General features: G+C 38.8%; 1 protein-coding gene across 6 annotated transcripts in view; it reads right to left on the minus strand.

Annotated features, from left to right (window-relative positions):
• Positions 1–2957: 2957 nt before the first annotated feature.
• LOC122407684 (fibroblast growth factor receptor homolog 1-like) overlaps positions 2958–25424 on the minus strand; it is a 56980-nt gene continuing 34513 nt past the window's right edge. For 4 of the 6 annotated variants that reach the window (XM_043414044.1, XM_043414043.1, XM_043414041.1 and 1 more), the window contains 10 exons: positions 17426–17589; positions 9753–10106; positions 9271–9648; positions 7812–7999; positions 7248–7380; positions 6593–7084; positions 5844–6345; positions 5219–5359; positions 4986–5091; positions 2958–4899 (listed from right to left, as the gene is read on the minus strand). In XM_043414044.1, the coding sequence (XP_043269979.1) occupies positions 4786–4899; positions 4986–5091; positions 5219–5359; positions 5844–6345; positions 6593–7084; positions 7248–7380; positions 7812–7999; positions 9271–9648; positions 9753–10106; positions 17426–17519 (2502 nt within the window). In that variant the 5' untranslated portion in view covers positions 17520–17589 and the 3' untranslated portion in view covers positions 2958–4785. Of the gene's footprint in view, positions 4900–4985; positions 5092–5218; positions 5360–5843; positions 6346–6592; positions 7085–7247; positions 7381–7811; positions 8000–8738; positions 8921–9270; positions 9649–9752; positions 10107–10849; positions 10964–17425; positions 17590–25424 lie in introns of those variants that run through there. The other 2 variants (XM_043414046.1, XM_043414047.1) reach the window with 2 other exon arrangements.

Below are 25424 nucleotides of genomic sequence, written 5' to 3' on the forward strand. Positions count from 1 at the left end.
CAAAAAAAAAAAAAAAAAAAAAACTGCAAAAAGCCTTGGAAATATTTAACCAAACTTCTTAGTCAATGTAGCAGACGCACGTTTTGGGTAATATCAGCCCTTACAGTGGGTGACAACGCTACTGCAGAGAATGAGAATCATTTTTTTACCATACATGTATTATTACATATGTCCGAGAATAAAGTCAAGTATCTTATTCTTCTAGCTCCTTAAGGGAGGCTCTTTCTTAGCTTAGGTATAAAAGAAGGAACCAGGCAGTACGCGACTGAAGTCTCCAAACATCAGCTGAAGGCGTTTTTCACACGAATTTGTACAACTGAAGTCTGAACTGCTCTCCGTTGTAGTGGAAAAAAAAAACTCAAGACCGATTCCTCCAACCTCAATCTAAGTTAGTTCATTCATTTGCATATATTAACCTATTAGAAGACTTTAGGGTAACAAGTTGGTGTCTTGTTTTTACATATATTGTAACGGTGTGATTGTGCTTTTTGCACACGGTCACGCGTGAATTTGAGCTTTCGTGAATATAAAGAGCGGATATGAAAAAAAAAAGAAAAAAAGTGTAATTAATTTTGATTTGAAAATAACCAAAATTTTATTCAATTTTCAATGTTACAACAATATCAAATTACAAAGATTAAAAAATTCGGTTTTAAATCGTGTGTTTGATTTAATTTTGCATGAAAGAATTTCATTTCCGATTGATTGCTTGAAATTTTGCAATAATTAGAATTTCCGGTATTTTCCACAATTGTTGTAATAATAATCTTGCAAACGCTCCTGAAATTAATGTAATTTTTATTTTTTGAATAATCGATAAATTATTGAGCTTTTTTTGGGGTGAGTTCCAGAAGTTAGAACGACTAAAATTTCGGACAGATATCTAGAGTCGCGGCAGCGACTCTGAGACAAGTACATTTATAAGATATGACGAGTTGCTGCTCTATATATGCATACATATGAAATTTTAGTCGTTCTAACTTCTGATATCCACCCTTTTTTGCTCACTTTTAGACTCGATAAAATACACATAAGTTTGATGAGTGAAATTTATTTACGCTTTCACCTCGATACAATTCAATAAATTCGTTTGTTAGTGAGTAATTTAGTGAGTGATAATTTTCTTGATAATTCTTATATTTCGATTCTTTGTTGGGAAATAATGCGCTAAAATTTATTATGGTAACGTTACTGAAATTTTTCGCTTCTTTTTTTTATTTGTTCACGATGTTTAACAAATCTAGCGAAGGAAGACCTGAAAGATGCGAAAAACGATGCGATTTAAGGGTGAATGATACAAAAGTCGAAATAATTAGAAATTAATCAAATTTGGTGATAATGTTCTTCAACATCAAGTGCGAAAACAAATATTTTCAAAATTTTCTTCTGTTTAGTTATCGAGTTAAAACGCATTAAAGCAGATTTCTTATGCCTGGAATGTATACCTATATATATGGAAACGCTATGCTTATACACGTGAACTTTAGTGATCAATTACTCGATAACTGTACAGAAGAAAAATCTAAAAAAATTTATATTGTTAAATTTGCCACTAAAGAGTATGTTCACCAAATTTTATAAAATTCTGATCATTTTGAATTTTTTTATGTTTTTAGCATGGTTTAGCATGGCAACATTGTATCGCCTGTGCAATATATCCTTAATGTGAGAGATGAAAAAAAAATGAATTTCGTTATGATTTTGTTTATTTTGTAAATAAAAGAAATTTCGAATCATTATATCGATGTGTTCGAATTTTATTCAATTTTTCCCGCACGCCTATTATTTTTATTGTGAGACACGTCGCACAGTGTGTTGAGAAGTGTTGAAAAACCAAAAACGTATACGAAAATTATGTCTTCACCGTTCCAATTTTGCAATTTGAATTATTGAATTAATTTTCACGATGTCCCGGATGATTCAGCGTATAATTCTGATTTTCGTGCAAAGTGAGAACCGTTCAGAAGATCCGCACTGGTTCTAGAGGTCAAGAGAACTGCCTGCAGTGCCTGCCGAATCGGTCGCGCATCGACTCTTATATTCTCTCTCTCTCTCTCCCGGCGATCAAATCTTGAGCGCCGTCTCGAATCCCCGTATGCGCATCATGTTTGTTCGTTTCCGGTTCATGATGTTGTTGATTCTCGTATTCACATCGTCGGTCGTTTTTTCGTACTCTCGATCACAAAAAGTAGGCAGGAATCCGCTTTTTATGTTTGCAGCTGATTTTATGTTAGAATTCCGATCTCTTTAATTATAATTTAATTGTTGCATTCGATTCTATAATTTTGTTTGATTATTAAAAATTAAAAACACTTCAAGTGACGTCTTCGCGTCTGCGATTAATACTCGAGCCTTCGATCTACGCATGCGCTGAAAAGTGCATTTTTTTTTAATTTACCGAATTTTTTTTTAAATTTAAACTCGAGACAATTTTCCTCAATTTTGAGTAATTTTTTTTTTATCTATTTGACTCTAATTACCCTTAAAATAGATATCGGGATGATTAAAAAGGATTAAAAGAAAAAATGAAATTTAGTATGAATTTTTGGCTTGTGGTCGCGAACAATGACGCGTACGGTCGTCGTTGTTAGCGATCTTTTCGTTTTTGTGCTATGTTTTTATTTTATTATTAAGGGCGCTAGTTACAGACGCTGGCTCCATGCAGCCTTGCTGTGAAGGTTGTTCGTATTTTCCTTGTTTTATCGGGATTTTTTTTAGTTGATGCTTCATTTTAGTAAACTTTTTATGAGAGAGAAAGGTAGACGTGTGACCAGACCAGACGTGCGTCGTTCATACGAACGTCGTCCAGAAATTCGTCAAAGGCGCGATGTAAGCGGCAAAACTAGAAATACTTCGGAAATCGAATCGAGAACGACGTAAAAAATCGGTCCAACGTATTTTTTGGACAGAAAAATTGCTGGATCGATTATAATTGTAGAAAATGAATAACAACATTATAAATTGACAATTTTTTACAGATTTTATTTATTTGTATTTGACGTATTGACTTTGATACAATAATTTTACACGAACACACGACGCGTAGTTTCTGTTTCTCGGTTGTACATTCTATTATGTAAATGCTGAGTCGTTGTCTATGAAATGAAATAGAAGTGGTGAAGATGCATTGACGATTCCTTACAAAAGGAAAGCGATATTCGGTCACGAACAATATTTAAATATTTCTTAAAAACTTCACGGTCAATATGTACACTTTTCTTATCTCTATGTTTCGAGTACCAAACTCGACTGAATAATAATAACAATGATAATGATATTAATATATCTTTACGCTTTTTACAAATTACCAAGAAACCGATGATTGTTTGTCCCTCTGCAACAATATAAATTTATTTTAACATTACCGTGCAAATACATTCGCGTTTGTTTTTTTCATTTTGTCTTAAAATCTATAAATGTACGTGAAAAAGAAGTTGCTATAAAAACGTTAAACGGTTTCTTTTCTATGCTGAATAAATATTAATTCAATTCTAAATCAATTAAATATTTTTCGATTACTTCGAGTCGTATCTGTACAAAAAATTTCATTCGTATAGCGAGAATCCCGATTCCATTGGTTTCAAAAGGATTTAACGATTTTTTATTTGGGCGATTGATCGTTGGGACAAATTTCGTCGATGTTTCGTGCACATAATGTTCGTTCAAAACGTGTCAACTTTTCCTCCTTATTGAGCGAATATTTTTGTATAAATATAATTAATTTGACATTTCATGTGCTTTTCTCTTCCGACCGAAAATGATCGATGAAAAAAGTGAATATAATTTGTACAATTTACGTTTCGTCAGATCTATCAGGCCGATGATAAAATAACTGTGAAAATAGTTATTTAACCGGCGAACGGAGAAGACGATCGGGAAAAAGTGATTTCGTATCTTACTCGATAAGAATATTTCGATAGGGATTTAAAAAAAAAACATTTTTACACATTCAGAAATAAATTGCGACGAGGGGTTACGCTTTTTTCTCGATCTAATACCTAAAAAACGAAAATGAGGCGATTGAACGCAGAACTGTATAAATTGACTAGTTGAGAACGCGCGAAAAAATATAGTTGCATCCATGTTCCGCATTGTGATTGGAAATAATACAAAAAAAAGCGTGCCTCATACCCGGAGCAATAATTCATGCTAAAAACCTCGACATTTTTCGTCCACATCGATGTTTTTGCAGTTTTTCAAATATTTTTTTGTTTTCTTTTCGCAGAGCCGTTCGATGGAAATGTTCGATTAAGTTTCGTCGTTCGTTTTTTGCGCGTGTGTGAGCTCTCGAAAGAAAATAAACAGTTTTTCAGGCACTCTGCAATGGCATAACACTCGATTGAACTCACGGCCGGTTTGAGCCGCGTCTAATTAGCGTTATTTCTTTTCAACTTCGTTGGCCTTCGTTGCTTTTTTCTCTTTCTTTTTCTTCCCCGTATTGTTTTTCTCTTCTTAAAACCTACAGAATAGGCCCTACTTGGTTTCAATACTGATTCATATTTATATATTTGGCGTGATCGTCACAACTCTTCAGTCGCTATTTTCAGTTTCTCAAACCGCCGCACGCACTTTTTAGTTACGATCAACTCGACTGAATTTTCCAGAGTGTCCATTATCATTGGAAAATTGTACAAAAATACAATGTTCTTACACTTCCACTTGAAGTTTAGTGCGTTTCTTTACACGAGGGCACACAGTCGAGAAATATTCTTCACGGTTCTGTTTTCGTTGCACTTTTCCAAGTTTCGAACGACGTTATGTCGGGGTTTTCCATGGAAACGCGTTTCAGAGCAAATAAGGGAATTTCTCCTCCCCCTCATCGTCATCGTCCTCTGCTTCACTCGACTCTTGACTCGAGGGTGGAGTGTCCAATTGTGGGAGGCCCAAATCCAAGTACTCCTGCAATTAATCATTCGTTTTCATTTGTTAGCAAGTTATTTTTTTTCTTTAACTTATTTCGCATCGTTGACTTTTATTACTCTTACTTCGTTCGCTGTTATCGTCAATATCCTGTCGAGGTCCTCGACCAATTCGCCGAACATCGGTCTCTCGTTCGGTTGATAACTCCAACAATCTCGCATGAGCATATATCTGAAGAAAAATCAATTGAAACATCAATTTTTGTACAAGTTCCCATCAAATTTTCGATTCTTTACTGTTTTCAAAGACTTTGGATTTTCACGCTTAGATTTGGAGTAATGACAAATTTAGAACTCACATTTCGATCGAACAGCACGGAGGCTTTTCCATTCTGTGGCCGGTTCTTAGCAATTGGAACAATTTTTCGACTGACGGTACCGACGGATAGGGTGTACCGCCCAACGTCATTATTTCCCACAACAGAATTCCGTACGACCATCTGCAATATTTCAATTTCAACTCGCATTAGTAGGCAAAGAAAATAATGTGAAAATATATGTTCGTTTGTAATTGGAATGCGTATAAGTCAGGCATTTTTTCCCCTAAATCCAATTTCATTTTTATCGAGTCTTTTTTTAAATATATTTGTATCCAGGAACACCCAAAATCATCATATCTTCCAATTAGACAAAATAATTTTTATTTGAAACGGTTGAAAAACTACTTTTTTTCATGCAGTTGACCGATTGAGAAGACAGTTTTTCTGTGGTTCCTCTGAGAAGCTGGCCGGAAAATAAAAAAAAAAAATCGTTTTCCACGTTCCCGGGAATGCTAAGAAAATTACAGCATTTTGATTGACTCTCGACGTTAGCAATCGCGCTGGAACTGTCATCGAAGTACTCAAAAATAGAGGAATTATTAATACCTGTCAAGAAATATTTAATTGCCAAAATGGAAGGACTTGGTTTAACAAAGTGACTTACACGTCGGACTGAGTGGTGTAAACTCGATGAAAGAGAGCTTCGGGTGCCATCCATTTGACTGGCAATCTGCCATCGGTAGTTTTCCTGTAGTAGTCGTGACAGTGAATATCACGAGCGAGACCAAAGTCGGCGATCTTGAGAACGTACTCGTCGCTGACCAGCACATTTCTCGCTGCTAAATCCCTGTGTATGCATCGTCTACTTGCCAAATATTCCATGCCACGAGCAACTTGATAAGCGAATGAAACGAGATCCTTTTGCGTGAGGGTTTTCTTGTCTTTTTCGTCCTGATTTATCGTTGGCTCGTAACCCGACGACGAAGGTCTGTGATCTCGCAAGAAATCGCGAAGGTTTCCGTGCGGAGCAAACTCAACTACGACGTACAATGGACCGCCCTGGGTACAGGCGCCTAATAAATTGATTATGTTCACGTGTTTCCCGATCATTTTCATCATTTCCATTTCTGATACCAGATCCATCATTTCCGCGTCAGTGTGGCCCTCTGAAATAAATTTATTTTCAGTTTAATCAATGTTCATGGTTTTCCCACTCTCTTCGACGTATGATTTATCAAAATAATCTGAAAATTGATGCGATGCTTAATCTCCTTTAAACAATTTGTAATGACGATTACTGAATTTTTCGTTTAGTTGATTTGGAAGTTGAATTTTTAATGGAATCGTCTGGAATCTCGATGACGAAAATTTGATAAAATTGAGAAAAGCGTGAAAACAAGATCGACGATTCACCTTTGAGCATTTTGACGGCAACGACACAAGGAATTCCGGGTTTCCCTGTGTTCGTTTGAGCCCTGACGACTTTTCCGAAAGCTCCTTCGCCCAAAGTATTTCCAAGTGCCAAATGCTCCCTGGACAATTCCCAGGCGCTGTCGAGCGGAAGTTCGTACTCGGAAATGCTGCTTCCCCCGTTGCTATCTTCGGCCGTTACCGTAGATTTTTGTTTCTCGATTTTAACGACCGGCATGAGCAACGGCTCTTGAACGTTTTGCGCGTTAACCAAACTTTGCTTTTCCACGATTACTTTTTTCGTCCACTGCGTTACTACCGCCGCTCGAGCCGTCTCAATTGCTAATAACTTCTTCATTTTCTCACGCTTCAAACGATGCAAAATGTAAATTACGACGAATACGCCCAGGAAAAAGAAGAAACAGAGTAACAACGCCGCGAGAACCAGGAATATTTGGGGTCTCGTTGCTACTGGGACTCTCGGAGGATCGATACCTGCAATTTATTACAGTCTATTAAGACAATTTAAAAATGATAATTCCATCGAATATTGTGGGAAAACGCATTCCATGCATAATTTTCATAGATTCACAAAAATTATTATTCTTCTCGACCATCAAGGTATTTAAATTAATAACAAATCCATTGAAAGACTTACTTTCCACGACCGCGAGGTAAGCGCTACTGAAAGTTTCGCCAAGAGTATTTGCAGCGACGCATGTGTACCAGCCTTCGTCTTTTTCGGTGACGTTGTAGAGGGTAAGAACTTCAGGATTAGCTGCTGCGCCAGCCTGTGATTAGTGCATAAAAAAAACCATCATTAGTTTCCAGTAACCCGATGAGTCTTTATAAATTTTCGATGAATTTACCACGAAGTTCACATTGTGTTTTTGGAATATCTCATTTTTGAGTGCTATTATAAATTTGAGATTTTCTTTTTCAGTGGAGTACGAATAGAAGTGAACAATCATTGAAAAATAATTAAATACTATTATTCGTCTTTCTTCAGTGTATTCCAAAATCATGTGTACTTCATCAAGAATGAAAACGTTTACGTCCAACACTCGTAGAGAAAAAGATGGAGATCCATTAACGATAAACATACGAAAAAGCGTGCAAAAGAATAGATATAAAGAAGGATGAAGAAGCGTAAAAGAATAATAAAAAAAAAAAAGGAAGCAAAAGTAAGCGCGATAAAGCTGATGAAGAACTGCATGCCCACCTCAACCTCGACCCTAAAGTTTTGCATCGATTTGTTGAGGGTCTCAAAACTGATGTGTCGTCCGTGATACCACTCGAGATGTCGATGGGCGTCCGAAAGTACTTCGCAGACCATAGTAGCGTTGCTTCCAATGAGAACAGTCTTGTTCGCAGGTGCCCTTGTCAGGAGAGGCCGATGCATCACGCTCTCTAAATTCAATAGAAAATCCCAACCACCGATATTACGAGATTTCTTCACCATTATCGAAACATTAAAACGACTCGAAAGGGCGTTTATTATTTGTTCACATGAGAGACCGATTATCGTTGTAACCGGAAGAAAGAAGGTGGAAAAATGAGTGAATACAGAATAACAGGAAACATTGAGATCGAGTTAAAAATCGTAAGATTTCATTTCACTTCGCGTGCCCAGGAAATAAATTCATTTTTATTGATAATAATTGCGGTGACGAAAAAATAACAAAAGCTTTGAAACGCTTTTTTATTTCTTGATGTCGGATCGATTTCCTTACAAAAATGAGGAGGAAATTGAAGCTTCAAACGTTAGAGAATCGACAAACGGAAATTCAAATAATGAATAAATTAATTTTGAATAGGAATTCAAACTCGTTTCCTGAACATGAGAAATGACAAATTATTCACAATTATCCTAGACACTACGAAGCCCTGTCACCACACAAATAAACATTAATGACGATTATACAAAGACAGAGAATAAGCAACCACCAGAGAGAAAAACGTGTAGAGATCGATGTCTTTCTATTTTTCCATCTGTTACTCTCGAGACAGAGAAGAGCGGTTAAAAATAAAAAAAATTGAGGATTGTGTGATCGGCGAGATTCGTTGTAATTTCCCAGGAAACCTCCACCAGATTTCACCCAGCGTCACCACACGTGTGTTTGTTCTCGTTTTTCTCTTTTTCCTCTACCTGGAGCAAAGTTCCGTTCGGCGGGCCCTCCGCGTCGTCCGGATATTCGGCGACCTTCACCCACTGCATATAAGGCTCCAGATCCGAAATTATCGGACATCTGAATGTGACCGTGGTGTTGATCAACGCCGTCACGTTTTTCGGGAAGCCCTCGTTGATGTAGGGTTTGTGCGGGAAACGCTCTGAACGATCGCATTGTTTTGGTTTCTTTTCGGTCATTCAATTTTCTCGCTTTTTCTCCATTATACTTTAATGCTAACTTTTGTTCGATCTTTGTCTCGAATTTCAATGGTGCTTCAACCGGATATTTACGTTGCTTATTCGTGAAAAAAACTATACGATTCGGAATCCTTGATTTCCAGATTAAATGTGTGAACGTTCCCAAAAGTTTTAGTCAACAAACAATGATTGGAACCCAAGATAAATCAACCGTTCCGTATCGTATCTTCGTTGGCTCAATTTAATCATTATTTTAGCTCGACAACCGATTCATGGAAAATATTGAATTTTAAGAAAACAAATGGGTCATTACCGATTACGTCGACCTTGAAAGTATTGTTGATGCAACCGTGAATATTGCACACGATGCAGGTGTAATTTCCACCGTCAGTGACGACGAGATCCTCCACTCTGAGCGTCCATTTGGTCATTACAATTGGTCCCACCGCACGGTTTGGTTCTTCATTATTTTTCAACCAAGTTATGTTCGGCGTTGGATTCCCGGTGCTCGGACAACGAAGACGCAACATATTTCCAGCTGGTTTTACGATTGAGCCGTGCATCTCGTCCGTTTTGTTGAATATCGGGGCACTCGGCGGTGCCTTTTTGTTGTGATCACCAGCTTTTCCATTCTCGTTTTTGTCGTTATCGGGATCGATTTCTAGATGAAGCGAACGCGTTTCTGGTAGATCTGATAAGTAATTTGAGTTTTTTTTTTCGATTAGTTACGATTCGGAAATAAAGTTACTTTGAAGTTTGAACGTTACAAAATTGATTGGTTGATCGGTTTCTTACTTCGCGAGGCAACGTCCAACTCGTTAGTTTCTTCGTCGGGTCGTCGGGCACCGAGGACGCTGCCCAAATCTTCGTTCTCGCTCTCGTATCCGTCGTTTTGAACGTCCTCGACGTAAACAGTGACGTTTCTCCATTCGGTCGTTCGTTCGGTGTCCATACGACAGGCGTAATTTCCGCTGTCACTCGTTCTAACGTATTTGAACTTGAGCGACTGCTTCAGTATTCTTATCCTCGTCGTTGGCAGCTTTATCAGATCGTCACCCTTGTACCAGGACGTTTCGGCGTCGTACTCGCTCACACAACGCAGTGTGAGCTTTTCCCCGGCTGAGATTATTACGTCCGCATTGAAGGAGTCTGGAACATCGAAATTATTAAGAATTTAACTTTCATCGAATAGATATTTCAACCGAAGATCGGAAATTCATAATTTCGTGACTGAACGAATGTTTTTTTAACAATTTGACAGCTACTCGAAAGATCGTCTTTTAAGAAGCGCTATTTCGATCGTTCTCCGAATTTTTCAGAATTCTGATACGTCAAGCATCTTGGAAAATATTTTCGGGGATTTTCCGAGACAGGTCGCAGTTATCGCGTTCGGAGTGAGCAATGCCAGAAAATTCGAGTGAAACGTCAATCGCCGATGTTTCTCGGGACGGGAGAAGAGAGGAGAGACGCGTGAATAAAAAGAACGAATATATGCTTTCTCTCTCTCTCGAAATGGCATGTTATAAATAACCGGAAACGGCGAAATAACTTATTCAAAATATTAGTCGAAGCGTTATATCGCGCCTGTGTAATGACTAACAATTTTCAAACTCCCTCTCGAGATTCTCTGTCTCGCTGTGCCGTTTTTCTCAGCTGCCTACGTACACGCTTCGACGCTCTTCTCTGCCTCTGCCCGTGACGCGACTCTATAATTTGCCCATCCTAGCTAAATTGCTACTACGATATACGTATACGCATATGGAGCAATATCCACACAGGGAGAAACGTATATTTATTTTATTTGAAGGTATACGTGCGAGCTAAATTTGTTACAAATTGGCTAATCAGTTGAAACGATAAATTTTACAAATATAAATAAGAGAGACTCGTACCTGGAATCGGACGAAAGCGAGTGTTCTTCGAAGATGGCAGAAATTGAGTTTATTTCCAAACTGTCGTTGCATTTTCGATCGGGAATTCCCCCGTGTATACGGTAACTGACAAAGCTTTGGATAAACGTCAAACTTTATTCTCACCAACCGAAATTTAAACGACTTGCTTTATTTCATCGGATAATAGGGACCGTGCGTGAGCTATAGAGAGCAGCACTACAGTCGATGAGCGCGCTCTCTCGTGTCTGAATATGCAATTTTTCTGATGATATTTTGACTGTATATCATTGAAAATAATTAATTTTTCGGAAAAAAATAATGATTAAAGTAATCAAATACGGTTTTTGTCCGATCAACAATGATCGCATTCAAAATTAAAATGACGTAAAAGGAAAAAAACTGTTTGAATCGAATGACGTTTTAAATGTCGTCGAAACAGAAAGTTTAGTGGATGAGTTGACAGTGTTTAACCTTTTGATCCACTTGGTTCGTTTCTCACTTTTCCATGGAGAATGGACTGTGCCCTCTGGGAAATAATAAAATTTTACTGATACTTCAACGTCTCGGCGTCGAAATTGTGCATTAGAGCACTCTCTCGAATGCAACAATATTTTCTCGATCGAGACGTGATAAAAAATAATAATTTTATTTTGTTAAATAATGCGAAAAGTAATAATTCCCATATGCGCCTGTTTCAAATTTCATCTAAAAAGTTATGAAATTGGCCGCATAGTGACACTGTAGACGCTGCGCACGGTCCCTATGGGGAAAATTGTACAGAAAAAAATGTGCTCATTGTCTCGAGTGGTTCGGGCCGAAAAATTGTGAAGAGGCATTTACTCGTACATACTCGGCTCATTCATGTGGATATCTCGGAGAATAATTAGAGAAAGAAAAAGACGACGAAAAAAAGAGAAGATTGTCGTGTTTTGGGAGACCCGCGTTGTCTCGCGAGTTTGGAGGGCAGCCAGGACGGGAATGACATTCTTCCCCCTCCTCTCTTTCTCTTCCCCCAATGCAGTTCTCCTTTCCTTCCTTGTTCCCTTGGTTTTTCGTTTTTTGTTCTTTTTTCCAATTATTGCTCTCTTTCTGCCTCGTGTTCTTTATTTTTCTTTGCAATATTGTGGATTTTTGGTCTCGATCTTCAAAACGGCCCAGTCTCTGTGTCTCAGCACAGCTCTTCTCTCGCGTTTCTTCTCCTCGCTGTCTTTCCTTCCTGTCTCCAGAATGCACAAACCTCGCTAATTATAGATCTCTGGATTGGTATAGCTTTTATCCATTTGTCTGTGTATTTGTTTCTACTATACGAGTGTGCGAACCTGTGTCTGCTCCGGGGCTTTCGCTCTGGCTCAGAACGAATGACAAACCGTCACCATCCAGACGCCCCTTTATAAGCAACAACATCGACCCCCTTCCCCTTCCTCTTTCATTCCGAGTATTTTATTCACGCTCGACGTTTCGAGCAAACTCAAAAATCAAAGAAACCTCTCGCTTTGATTTTCGTTGCGTCACTTCCGCTCGCTATTCACACTTTTCGCGCACTATTTATTTTTCTAATGGCAAAAAATGCATATTTTATCGACTCATTCGGTTTCGTCGTTCGCCTTGCAAAAAAATCAAATTTTCCACTTGCCTCTTTTTGAACAAAACGACCGTCGTATTTTTACTGCGCGAGGCGCTGCGATATTCAATGGTTTTTAGTTATTTTTTTGTTTATGTGACAATTATTTGAGCCTTTCTTCAAAAATTTGATGCGATGATACGCTCCTTCGTTCATAGTAACAATTGTTGCACGATGAATTTCACGATCTCTGAAGATTCCTCAGTTTTCTACACACGCGATGTACACGTGAGTTTTCACGTATTTGTTTGACTTACGGAGGACCTAAAAGGCTGCCTCAAGCATATACCCGATGCACTTTTATTTTTTCGTTTAATTCGTAGTGTATTTGGAAGAAGTATATCGAAAGCGGAAACATCCGGTTTAACGGAGGCGACGTGTATACCCCACGCATCGAACACAATCAAAACAGTCGAGCCGTTGTTTCATCAGTTATTTTTCCTTGAGAGTGAATTCTCGTCGATCGAAGTTTATTTGTCGCTACTATAGTTCTCGTGCTTCGACGCCTGGCGGCGTACCCTTCACTTAGAGCGGCCCGATGTCGTCTGGCCAACACGTGCGCCCTCTACGTCTGTATCAAAAAGCGCTTTCGCGATCTTTTTATTCGCGCTCCCAATCCACTTCTAGTCTTTTTATTTCATTCTCAGCTTGTACATCCTCCAATATTCTGCAAATTTCTGGCGATCCACGGGATTATTTCTCTCTTATCGTTTTCCGCAATTCTTCGATTTAAAACCCGCAGTCGTGAAGAGAAAGAGACGAATATCAACAGCGTCGTAGTGTGACGTCACGGGGGCCATCTGGCCGACGCCACGGACGCCAGGAATAGCACAGTGCGATCTTTTCGAGACTCAGTCTCGGATCTCGTCTCTCCAAATCCGCGTAATAGAATTATAGAGAAAGAGACGGAGAGAATCGTTGTTGATACGCGAGCCCGATTCATGCGAAGGAATAAAACGATGCAAATTTTGAAAAATTCGTTTTATTTCCATTTTTTTGACAATGTTTAGATAGTATTCGAGGTTATAAATTTTACCGTATAATTGTAACGACGTATTCTTCAGCACGGCAAATAGATGAATTGATTTTTTTTAGTATGCAGTAAAAAAAAATTAAATATTTATAAATTAGGAGCATTTCAGGAAAGTCGGAATGGGTAGGGGTTAAAAAACGGTTTTGAACATGCGGTGTTGTGTTTGTTTTCTCAAGTCACACGGGTGACCGGGCATCCTTTATTCTTCCATTCAATTTCATCACACTTTTCCTGGGACTTCCGAGATTTCGTGCAACATCGAGAAAACATCCGCGCCGCGTGAATCATAATTTGCGAATTCTGAAAATTTCTCGCTCCGAATGATTATTATGACGAGGCGCGAGAGAATGCGGGGAGAGACAGGGACGTCAATCATTTTTGGTTCTACGAAATTTCTTCCCGACGACTTCCTCAGCGGCGTTATTATTTCTAATATTATGTTTATGCGCGACGGCAGCGCATCTGTTGTCAAACGAAAAAACATGGATTGTAAATTTTCATCTCGTACTCTGATTTTTAACATTGAAGATTATCATTTATTTCAATTTCATAATAATGTGAATCTTTCCGAAATTTCCATTTTGCCAAAATAATTATTGATGAAAAAAAAAAAAACATTTGGAATTTCAAAATATACGCGGACGATTTTTTCCCGTAATTCTGGAGCATTGTCAAGAGACCTAAAGAGACGTTGAAAGGTCAAATGAGAAGTGTACACGGAGCGCGCTTTGACGTTTGATTCTCAAAGGTAACATGAAATAACCACCTATAGGAAGGAACGTGTGGTCTCGGAGTTGTAAACTTACCAGTTTATATATCGATAGCGATACAAGCCTCGCGTGTTCTATAGATAGATTGTGCAGCTTCACTCTCTCCCCGGGGCACGCGCCAGCCGTAAATTAATTCGGGACTTTTTCTGCGCGTGTATGAGTGCGTGCGCGCTATGCTGCTTCTTTCTTTCTTCCTCTTTCGTGATGCCAAACGCGGACTCTTGCGGTAACTCATTGTACTAAAATCTCGATCGTCCCTCCCTCTCGTGTTTCTCAAACTTATTCGCTATCCTCTGCTACTTACTCTGACACACACGCACATATACATACAAAGCCACGAAGTTCTTCCTCGCAAAATAAGAAATACATCAATTTAGTATGATTCGAGAAGATTCTTTTTTTCGATCCGGTAGATCCTACCGCCTGTCCTTGGACAGTATTTCTAGTGCAACTTCGCGACTGCTGGAATCTTGGCTTGACGATAATCACCGGAACGATTGAACGTCCCGAGCGAGAAAGGGCCCAATTAAAATTCCACTCCCCAACTCTCGACAAGAAAAGTTACCGCGGTGACAGATCCGAGACAGGTAAGGCATTTCAACTTTGTTGCATGTTATTACATGATAAATAATCAAGCAAAAAGGTGTTGCCATCAGAAAAAAAATTCCGTTCTCCGCCTCAATGTTGGCAACGGTCGAACGTATTTTCGTCTGTTGTGAAAATCCGCACCAGTCGTTTGTTCGGAAGTTGGCTAATCAATGAGGAAGATGAGGTTGGAAAGTATTATTTCCTTTGAGGGTTGAAGCATGCAGGTCTCGCCTGTCATGGGAAAATTGACAAAAGCCCAAAAGTGGATTTAAATTGGGAGAAAAAAAAACGACGATCCTCTACAAGTTCCACAAGTATAATGACTCCCAATTGATACAAAGATCCGATGATTTTTCGGTGGTTTATTTACAATCTGATATTTATTCGACAGTAATTATTTATTTTGCCCCATTGGAAGAGTTTCGAGTCGGTTAAAAAAGTTGATTGAAAAAAGGGTTCGTCGCCAGATGGCGTTGGTGGGTGTTGGCGCGTTTCTCTGTTCTCGGGCTGAAGAGCTGAGCCCCTCGCCATTTCTTTTATTGTACAATTGGCCGATAATAGTCGTGGCGATCATCGGGTCGTTTAATACATTTAATAGACAAAGGATTGTGTTCAGAGGCTCTCATTCGTCTTGGGAGAGTCGGGTACGAGTTGTTGCACACGAATCGCAAGACAGCGCGTCTCATCTCGGGCCTCGGGACCCTTCTGTATACGCATACGTGGACGTAAATATTTTTTAAATCGTGCCAGTGTCGGATTTGTGCTTGAGTGTAAAGTTGTGCGTATATTAGTGGCCCTGTGTTTGTGTGTGTGCGTGTGTGTGTTGCGTTTGGTTGCGTGCAGCGTACAAGTATTTTTGTACAGAGTAATCGAGTCTGAGATAAAAAGAAAGGGAATGGAGAGGGACAAGGGAAGCAGAGACGCAAAACAGGAGGGAAAGAAAGAGAAAGAGATAAAAGCATTCAATAACTGCGACCAATTGAACAATTGAGCTCAATCATAATAATCCATACGTGTACCGAGCACTAGGATTATATACGAAAGCTTCCCAGTACTCGATTATTGCATATGCATATTTTCATTGGATATGTGAACGCGAGAAATTTCGAGGTTATTCCATATAACACGAAGATAGGCAAGGCGTTGAATATAAACAAATGGTAAATTAGGGGAAGTATTATTGTTACGACTTAATATTTCCGGTCTGGGTAAATCGTAAACTTTTCCTCTTTATTTTTATTTCGAAACATTACGAACGAGTCTTATGGAAAAAAAAAAAAAAAAAAAAAAAAAAAAAACAATAAACGAGGGTATCTGGTTTTCCCGCCGAAAATATTGGCCGCGCTATTCTAAATGATCACGAATTCATAATATAACCACACACAAACATACGAACAAAGCGTCTATAAGGTTAAAGTACACATACGACGAACACGTGCTGAACAAGCTCTCGTAGAATTTCGTCGAATTTCTCTAGCCTCGGTGTAGCGTAAGTTTAGGATTCGAAAGCGGAAAGGAGCGCCGCAGGGGTGCACTGGGTCGAGGGTGTGGGACGTCCCAAAGCGCCTTGACTCTCGTTTCCCTTTCCAAAGACACACCAGCAACAGGAATTATAAACTTACGACCTCCGAAATATTCGACGTCACGCAGGCCCTCACTTGCCCTCTGTACATGACTCGAGCGCTCGCTCGACAAAAGGGCATTGAAATGAGACTCTTCTCGATCTCTCCGTGTCCTTTCGACATTGCGACGCGTTTGCATGTGTTCTAGCTCGTACGGAGCTTCGTCTGGCTGTTTACGAAGCTCGGCGCTGTATCGCGTTCGTATATATGCACGTTTCGAGTACAGATCTGTGCGCCAGATGTCAGAATCGTGCTTTCTCGACACTTTTTCATTTTTTTTCTTCTCTACTTCGATTTATTTCTCGTGGATCCTCTTACCCCCCCTCTTCGCCCTTTTCCGCCTTCTTACCTCTCGCTCCTGTGGCTGCTCCTCACCTCTACGGCTTCTTTGACACTTTTCACCTTGGATAGTCTGTTTTTCGTCGTTTTTTACTCTGACCACACACCAACCACGATTATGCTAATCGAAGGGACAATTTATTCGAGTGGAGCAGTTTTTTCGGACACGAATTCTAATCTCTACTTCGCTGCTCTCTTCTTTACCGAGAAACCTTTTATCCAGGGCGCGTACGTGTGGACGTTTTTGCGTGTGTGATCCTCGGCGATTCTGCACGTGCTTAATCGGCTCGGGCAAATCACTCGAGCGGCGGTCTCTCACCAACGTGATTTTCTCGTTTAATCGAAATTCAACTCGAGCTGATCATTCATTATTTTAACATAATCCGACGATTATCTGGCTCGAGGTGACGATAGATTTGGACATTATTCCGAGTCGAATATTGATTTATGCGCATTTTCACACGTGCACGAATTCAGGGCTCCGGGGCAGAGGTATGCTCAACACAAACCGAATATTTATCTTCTCGAAATCCATTTTATCTGGTCAAAGACGATTCTTTGATTCTTATCTTATGAAAATTGAATCTCTCATCTTTCACTCACCCAATCGAATACTTCGTCCTTGAACCGCTGTCAGTAGCACCAGGAGGATTGTCGAGCATCCTAAAACAACGCGATTTCGCGTATTCGACGACATTTTCGTGCTGTTTTCCCTCTCACAGCCGCGAACAGCTCTCGATCAGTGCGTACGATACATCAGGACAGTTCTGTCAAAGAAGTGAAAAAAAAACGAATTTTAATAACTTTCGTGGCAAAAGGAACAAAAGTTTGTTAACTTCGGCAGCTGATTTTGACAGGATCAAATGCTATCTTATCGTTTTGTCGCTTCGTCACACTTTTTATTTCCCTTGGGGACGTTCTGTTTTGAAAATTTAAGTCAATTCGAAGCTCTCGTCTCGAAAGATTCGGATGCACGTTCGGTTCGGTAGAAAACACACACACCCTTCTCGCAGAGTACGAGAAAGATTTAAAAATTATGAATCGACAGGTTCGTCGAGAATATATAAATATATAAATAAACCCGAAACCCATGCAGCTGAGACGAGACTCGAGAAAAGGATTCGAAAAAATGTCTCGACAGGCCTAAATCCTCAGCACCTGTTGCATCGTAGCTCACCCGGTAAAAGGGGACCCGAAAAACGTTGCAGGAAAAACTTTAACAGAACTTTCGATTCTCAGCATTGAATTGTAGCGGGTTATTTTTTTTTATCGAGAAAAAACCCCCGGGGGATGAGACGATGTACGTTTTCGGGTATTCACGATCCTCCGGACACAGTCGCTTGAATTTTTTAGAGCAACGGACGACGAAAGCGTGGGCGAGCTGAACACGAGTCGTGGAATATCGTAGAAAAATCTCGGGGCTATCTAATACCTGTGTAGAACGTGCGTGTGCGTATAAATAATGGTTTTTTCACGACGCGAGTCGTGCTATAGCGAAACATCATATTCTCGGTCCCATATGTATATTTTGGAGACGATAGGACCACCCTCGAGTCCTCTCGTTTAGCATAAACTTTCGCATCTACTTTGACGCCATATTTATTTCTTTTTTTCTATTAAACTACCGAATCGTTATCTCTCCTCGAAATAATTTATTCGAGAATGATGATTGTTCGAAGTGAACAAAAACCAGACAAAATTGTAACTTCGAACTTATTTTGCGGTTATAAAATATGAAAAATTCGATTTTTTTATCGATGATTTTCATCCATTTGTTGCTTATAGACAAGATTTGATTTATGGGTCAAATCTTTTTATTTTAGGGCTGAAAAAGACTTTTATCAATAGCAAAATAGTCGAGAATCAGTAACAAGAATATTGCGGTTTCGAAATACTTTCCAAGAGTTGACAGCAATGGGAAATTAGTATTTGTCAAGAATTTGATTCTTCAATCGATGGCTTCTGTTCACTTATGAATTTCAGTGGGCAAGTACTGATTAAGGAAGATCAAGAGTTACTCGTGATTCAAAAAGCGACAACTTTTTTGATCTTTTCATGATCAAAGAAACGATTAACATTTATTCTCACAATTATTAAAATAATGTGTAACTTACTTGTTGAGATTGGTAAATTTTTAATATAATGATAGCGGTTAAAATACTTTCGTACTTAAATCGTCAAACAAAACGTGACAACAGCCATTTTCGATTTATATGCGTACGCATATCTATTTTTTAAACCATCTGGCTCATGGTGTTGTCAAACCGTCCATCGTTTGTGTCGTTATTACTCGTTAACCTCAAATAATTGTTTTTCTTTTTCCATTCCCAAGTGATTTTCACCGGTAACAAGGCTTTCTCAATTCATATGCAAAAACATGATATTTTCTTATTCTCGTTTTTGATTCTTTAAAGTTGGGAAGATCCCGTTTCATTATGGAGGCTGGCTACATTCGTCAAAATGATAAGAAATTTATCAAATTTGGTGATAATGTTCTTCAACATCAAATGCAAAAACACCATTTTTTCAGAATTTTCTTCTGCTTAGTTATCGAGTAATTACGCATTAAAGCAGATTTCTTATGCCCGGAATGTATACCTGGAAACGCTATGCTTATACACGTGAACTTTAGTGATCAATTACTCGATAACTGTGTAGAAGAAAAATCTTAAAAAATTGGTATTGCCAAATTTGGCACTAAAGAATATGTTCACCAAATTTTATAAAATTCTAAACTTTTTGAAATTTTTTATGTTTTTAGCATGGTTTAGCATGGCAACATTGTATTGCCTGTACCGAAACTCCTTAAATTCTTATCATTTTAAAATTTTCAATGTATTTAACATGGTTTAGCATGGCAACATTGTATCGTCGCTAGCCACCCTCCTTAAGATGATGGATCAGTCGGCAATCACACCTCGAATTTTTGAAATTGAAACTCTTTGACATCGTTCGTCCGATTAAAATAATAAAAATGTCATCGTACCCAGCACGATCGCAAAAATCCGATGACATTTTTATTTTTTCGATCAGACGAACGTTGTGGAAAAATTTTCTTTTCAAAATTTGCAGCTATCTCTCTCGCACTCACGGTTGTGATTACCGACTGATCCATCATCTTAAATCCAAATAGTCGCACAGGAAGTGTACCTGCTGTCATAAGAGCCTGTGCATAACCCTTCAAAAAATGTGATTCCCGTTAATTGTTTTCTCGACAACTAGACGATAGAACAGATGCACTCTGTATATTTCTAGCTTATATTTCCAAATTTCAACTCTTAAAGTTGGAATTTTCGATTTCCATTAGATTCGCATGAATTGAGAAGTAAAACAACCGAAAATCTATGACATATATTTGATTTTCATATTTCAAATATTGGAACGATGCTGAATGAAAAGAAGAAGAGGAAAGGCCATCGAGATGATCTCGAAGAGTTACGTCCCGCTGAGCTCTTGATTTGCGTCAAGTTTGTATATATCTGCGTGTAAAGGATCATCATCAGATCCACATATTAGATCCATTAGAATTCTTCGGAGTGCAGGATACGGAATGCATTATGTAATCTCAGAGCGGACGTACGTGAATCGAGACTGGGGATGTTTGTAGAATAAACTGCACACGTCTTGTACATTTATACGTTTTTATACATACATACATATACAATACATATATCCGTATATAAATGTGAAATATTCTCGAGGCTGGTACGAATAGGAAGAGAATCGTCGGAGCTCGCCGCGTTTCCGGTTCGATACGCAATTACGCCTCGTACCATTTCATCGTACGGACACGGCTGTATCTTAGCCTCGAATAAATTACGCCCTGAAGAATTAGCGTCCGAGTTGCTCGCTCTGGGGAAAATAAAAAAAATTGAAAAAAAAAAAAAAAAGAAAAAAATCGAATAAAATAAAAAGATAAAAACAACTTTGTCGAGCTCAGCCTACCGTGACGAATGAACGTCTTGAAAATTAAATCGCTACGATGAGCATAACGAGAATCAGACTTTTCGCGCACGTCGTATCTCTACGGGTGTTGATACCCTAACGAGATATCCCTTAACCAATAATTCGATTACAGCGCCGTGAAGTTACGCTCGCAACAGACTTACCTTGCGTCGACAGTGCTTCGAAAAAAGTTAGAAAATATATATTTTTTTATTTCTAAAACATTCTCTTCTCGTCGGCATCACGCTGTTATTACTGAATATATTTTTGGGCAATGTTGAAAACATCATTAGTGTCGACGACGAAAAAAATGGAGAAAACGTTCGATACTGTTTTTTTTCATCCACCCGTTTGGTCAAAACAGAAAAACCGAACTTTGGGACTTTGTTTTGAAATATGAAATAAACGGGGCGCGCAGTTTTCTTCAAGAATTTATAGTGTTTTGAAATATAAAAAAAGGTTTAGAGAATTCGAATTGGGGATATTATAGAGAAACACACATGGCCTGTGGCTTTGTAGAACATCCCTTTTCATTTTTGTCTCCTTCTTTCGCTCTCACGTTCGGCCTGGCGATGTTTCTGTAACGAAAACCATGTACACGAGAATCCTTTTGGTGTGGCTCCATAAGCCGAAAAGTCGGCAGCCTTTAACCGGGATCAAATGTGCCAGGACTTGCATACGATGTTGTCAGAATACAAGAAATGTTTGGTGGATATAAAAAACGGGGAAAAATAAGAAAATTGTACGGTTGCGGCTTCCAACCGAGAGCACAGCGGTGTTAATGAGCTGAGATAATTATCTGTTTTATCGGTGGATTTTAACCGGGATAAACCTCGTTACGAACACGTCATTCTTGATCACAGACACCACGAATAGTCCAAGATTTTAACGAAGATTGTTTCGGAACGAATCTCCTCTGAAATGCCATTAGGAACTATTATTTTTTCCGGGAAGTAACATTCGTTTGATTTGTTTTTCGATTTTTGTTGCAATGTCGCCTCTTCTCGTTTGAGGTTTAAAAAAATGTGATTTTTTTTTTTTTTTTTTTTTTTTCAGGTGAATATGAAGAAGTTTGAAATCTTCAAACGATTGACGAGACGGCGAAAAATAATGAGCGCTCCGGTTGGACCTGCCGGGTTAATTAAGCAGTTGAAAAATTGTGGGGCAAAAAACGATCGTGTGAATCTTTCCGTCATCGAAAATTGGTTTCTTTTTTAAGACGTTTTTTTTTTTGAAAAATTCATTTTTTATTGCAGCAAAACACATGGAAGTTCTGGGTATAAAAAAATAATGCTGGAATCGACACGATCCGAGAGTTCCGGAGATTCTTTCTCAAGAGTCGTCGCCCTCGCGTCCCTCATAGAACGAGTGACGTTCACATATAAATCTCGAAGCTCGCGTGAACGAATGCGCGAGCGAGCGCGAGAATGAGTGAGATGAATTGACAGTATGTAAAAGTAAGAAACGCTTTATGGGAACCCGAAGTGTCCCACCGCCTGGATTGGACCGCGGGATCGGAATATTTGGCAGCTCGGAATACGTGAAAAAGAAGCTCATCCGTGAGGAAAGTCATCGAAGATCGTAAAGAAGAAAGAGAAGTTTTCGTGTTTAACAAGCGAAATGATTTCCTCCCGCGAACATTGCACTTTTCAATATCAAAGAATTCAATTTTTTTCCTAAATTTCCTTACGCCCTGTCAAACTTCATTGAATGTACAAGAGAATCATTCATTTTTATATGAAAAATCGAAATATATTCTTAACGTTAACCATTAAAAAACATGTTCTTGTACGATTAAAAATAATCGTATGAAAATATTGATCCGGTTTTGAAAAAGAAAAGGAGCAAGACCGAAACGAGAAAAAAGTCTCCGGGGAGGATGGAAGGGTGTCAACTCCGCCCTTTGTGTAACCGGCTTAGGCTCAGAAAAGCCCATATATACGTTTACGATCCCCGGGGACTTTTTTCAAAGGAAGAAAAAAACATGAAACTTTCCTCTCCACGCATTCAACTTTCTTTCCCTCCGCAGGATATCGACGTACGTTCGCGAGCGTGGGTGGTCCGAAAGAACAAACGACCCTACGTGAGTTTCCGGTTGATTTCGTAAACAAACACTCAACTGAACTAAAAATGTCGAGGGAAGGAAGAAACAATGGATTCGGCGGATCTACTTACGCGCTGAAAAATTCTTCTCAATTGTTCAACCACCGAACCGCAAATTGCTTCATTTCGAGATAGTATGGACGCAGCGGGCTTCAAGCTAGCAGACTACAGAGCTGTCAATGTACCTTTCGAGAATTTGGCGAGAATTTGTAACGATTTGTCTCGAGGCAATGAAACCTCGAATTCGTAACTTCTTAAATTTATTTTGTTAAATCGTTATAAAAGTATCTAGTTCGAGTTCAGCTCATTTTGGCCTTAATTTCTTAAATACTAGTCCTCGAAAGCGTCACCACTTTTTTGCGATTTTGATTGGTTCGTTACTTCAAGTTGAATTTGGACAGCCGGCTCTTCGAAATATCGGAGACAAATGAAATTTGTTTTTTAACAAAATAGTGAATAGAAGAGGATATTGAGGATAATCATACCATTGTAAAAGAGCTGTGACCAAATCATCCGGGGATTAATATTGGGATAATGTCAGATCGAATAAAACTCGCGAAAAATAATAATCAAACAAATAGGGATCGAGATAAAAGGAGTAGAAATGGGATTTCTTGAAAGGTTTTAGTACGAGAGTGTTTGCAGTTCGATTGAAATGAGTTGGCTCGCCACTTAGCGAGCGATTCAAGATGCGCGGTTCTCTCCTCGCCGGAATCTCCCGAGCTTTGCTCGACGTAATATCGCGAGAGGAATAGAGGGAGGAAGAGAAATAAAAAGAGAGGGAGGGATCGAGATGAGACAGCATCGAGAGTTTCTTGACCACAGAAACTGGTCCCAGGAGACTATCCGTTTTTCTCTGCTTTTTTGTGCCTCTTCCTCAACTACTTTTCTCCGTCACAGCCTTAGCTTCGAATGTTGAATAAGAAAAAAAGGAAGAATATGAGAAATCGCCTTGTATATTCGCGTCATAGAGCCGAGAAGACAGATATATCACTAATAACGCCCCCACGCTTCATCTCACATTTACAAACACACATTTATCTATATATACGTTGAATGTAAATGCAAATGTAAATATACATTGTGATCCAGTATAGCGTAGCATCTGAGTTGTACCGAACAAAGGGATCGTAAGTCATGAGAAAAATAACTCTGACGTTTTTTCGCATCTTGGGCGCGCACAGATCTTCGCGTAATAAACACTTTCAATGTTGGCGCATTCGTGACACTTGAAACGAAGTTGGAATTCCAAATTTTATGTAAAAGGAGAATCAGTGGCAGGACAACGAAACAAGTGCATTGGATGATTGATTCAGAGATTTGACAGCTATACGTGCTCTTTTAGAAATATAATTGGTAGAAAACCATCATTTTTATACGATTTTATTATTAAAAAAAGCGTTTGAGGAGTTCATTGTGACTAGCCTGGTGCAACAGTTACGCTGCTGTTGATGTCACGCTGTCAGTTTTCTTTACAAATTTTATAAGTTATGAAGTGAGTTTACTGTCCAAAGTAGTATTGCAGCGGAGGAAAATGAAAAAATTAACGACAAAAAGTTTATCGGGATGAAAATGGTTGTTTTGTAATAACTGACAAAAAACGTGGTGAACGACAAAATCTGACCAAAAGGTCGAACCGACGTCACGTGTGAACATATATCGAATGCAGCGTTGCCAAACGTTACCAACCCAGTTGTCGTGTAATCTGAATGATTTCTCATCAGATATTTTTAAATATTTTAGCCGATTTTCAACGATAACGTTCAAAAAATAAAATACTGTATGTATTTTTGAATATCCACAAAATACAACGATCAATTTTTTTTTGCGAAACTTTGGATATAATTAAAGAAAAAATTCAATAACTTTTTATGTGGGTACGGTTTTCCCGTGTCGGAGTGATAAGTGTCAGAGAAAAATCGATATTTAATAATTAATTTGTTGCTGAACTACATGGTAACTAGCGTTCAAATTTTGCAAATCTATCCATTACGTATTCATTTTTGCCTACAAAAAATATCATTGCGTAATCTTGGGTAGCGAATATTCATCCATCTACCTTAAACATTTTTTGGAAGCAAGTTTCATATTATTCAAACAGTGCTGCGTGTCAAGTTCGAAATTCGGTTTCCGTTTCTCGGAAGTATTGAAAGTGTTTTTTCACAATTTTTTGATGACAATTCAATGTTGTTGATAATAGTAGGGAATGTTTTAGGGACTTTAAGTCAAAATACATCGATATGGGCCAAGTTTGGAGCGTATAAACAAGACTATAGAACACGTGCGCGTTGCACTACAGAAACGACTGCAAGTTCGTATCCCCGAAGGAGAGACGATCTTGAGATTGTTGTGGCTCGCGCCAAAGCCAGATGCTTGATTTCAACGCTTACGCAGAACATGAGAATGGAAAAATTGCGTTTTTCTTTTTTAGAGGGAAGAAATTTCCATTCATTTTTTGTTATTACTTTTTATTTATTTTTCTCTCTATTTGCTCGACGATCCTATTTCGTCAGCTCTGTTCCGTCTTGGTTTCTAATGCGTAGGGAAAAAAGTG

The sequence above is a fragment of the Venturia canescens genome, chromosome 3 (genome assembly GCF_019457755.1).
Source record: "Venturia canescens isolate UGA chromosome 3, ASM1945775v1, whole genome shotgun sequence".
In the NCBI taxonomy this organism is placed as follows: domain Eukaryota; kingdom Metazoa; phylum Arthropoda; class Insecta; order Hymenoptera; family Ichneumonidae; genus Venturia; species Venturia canescens.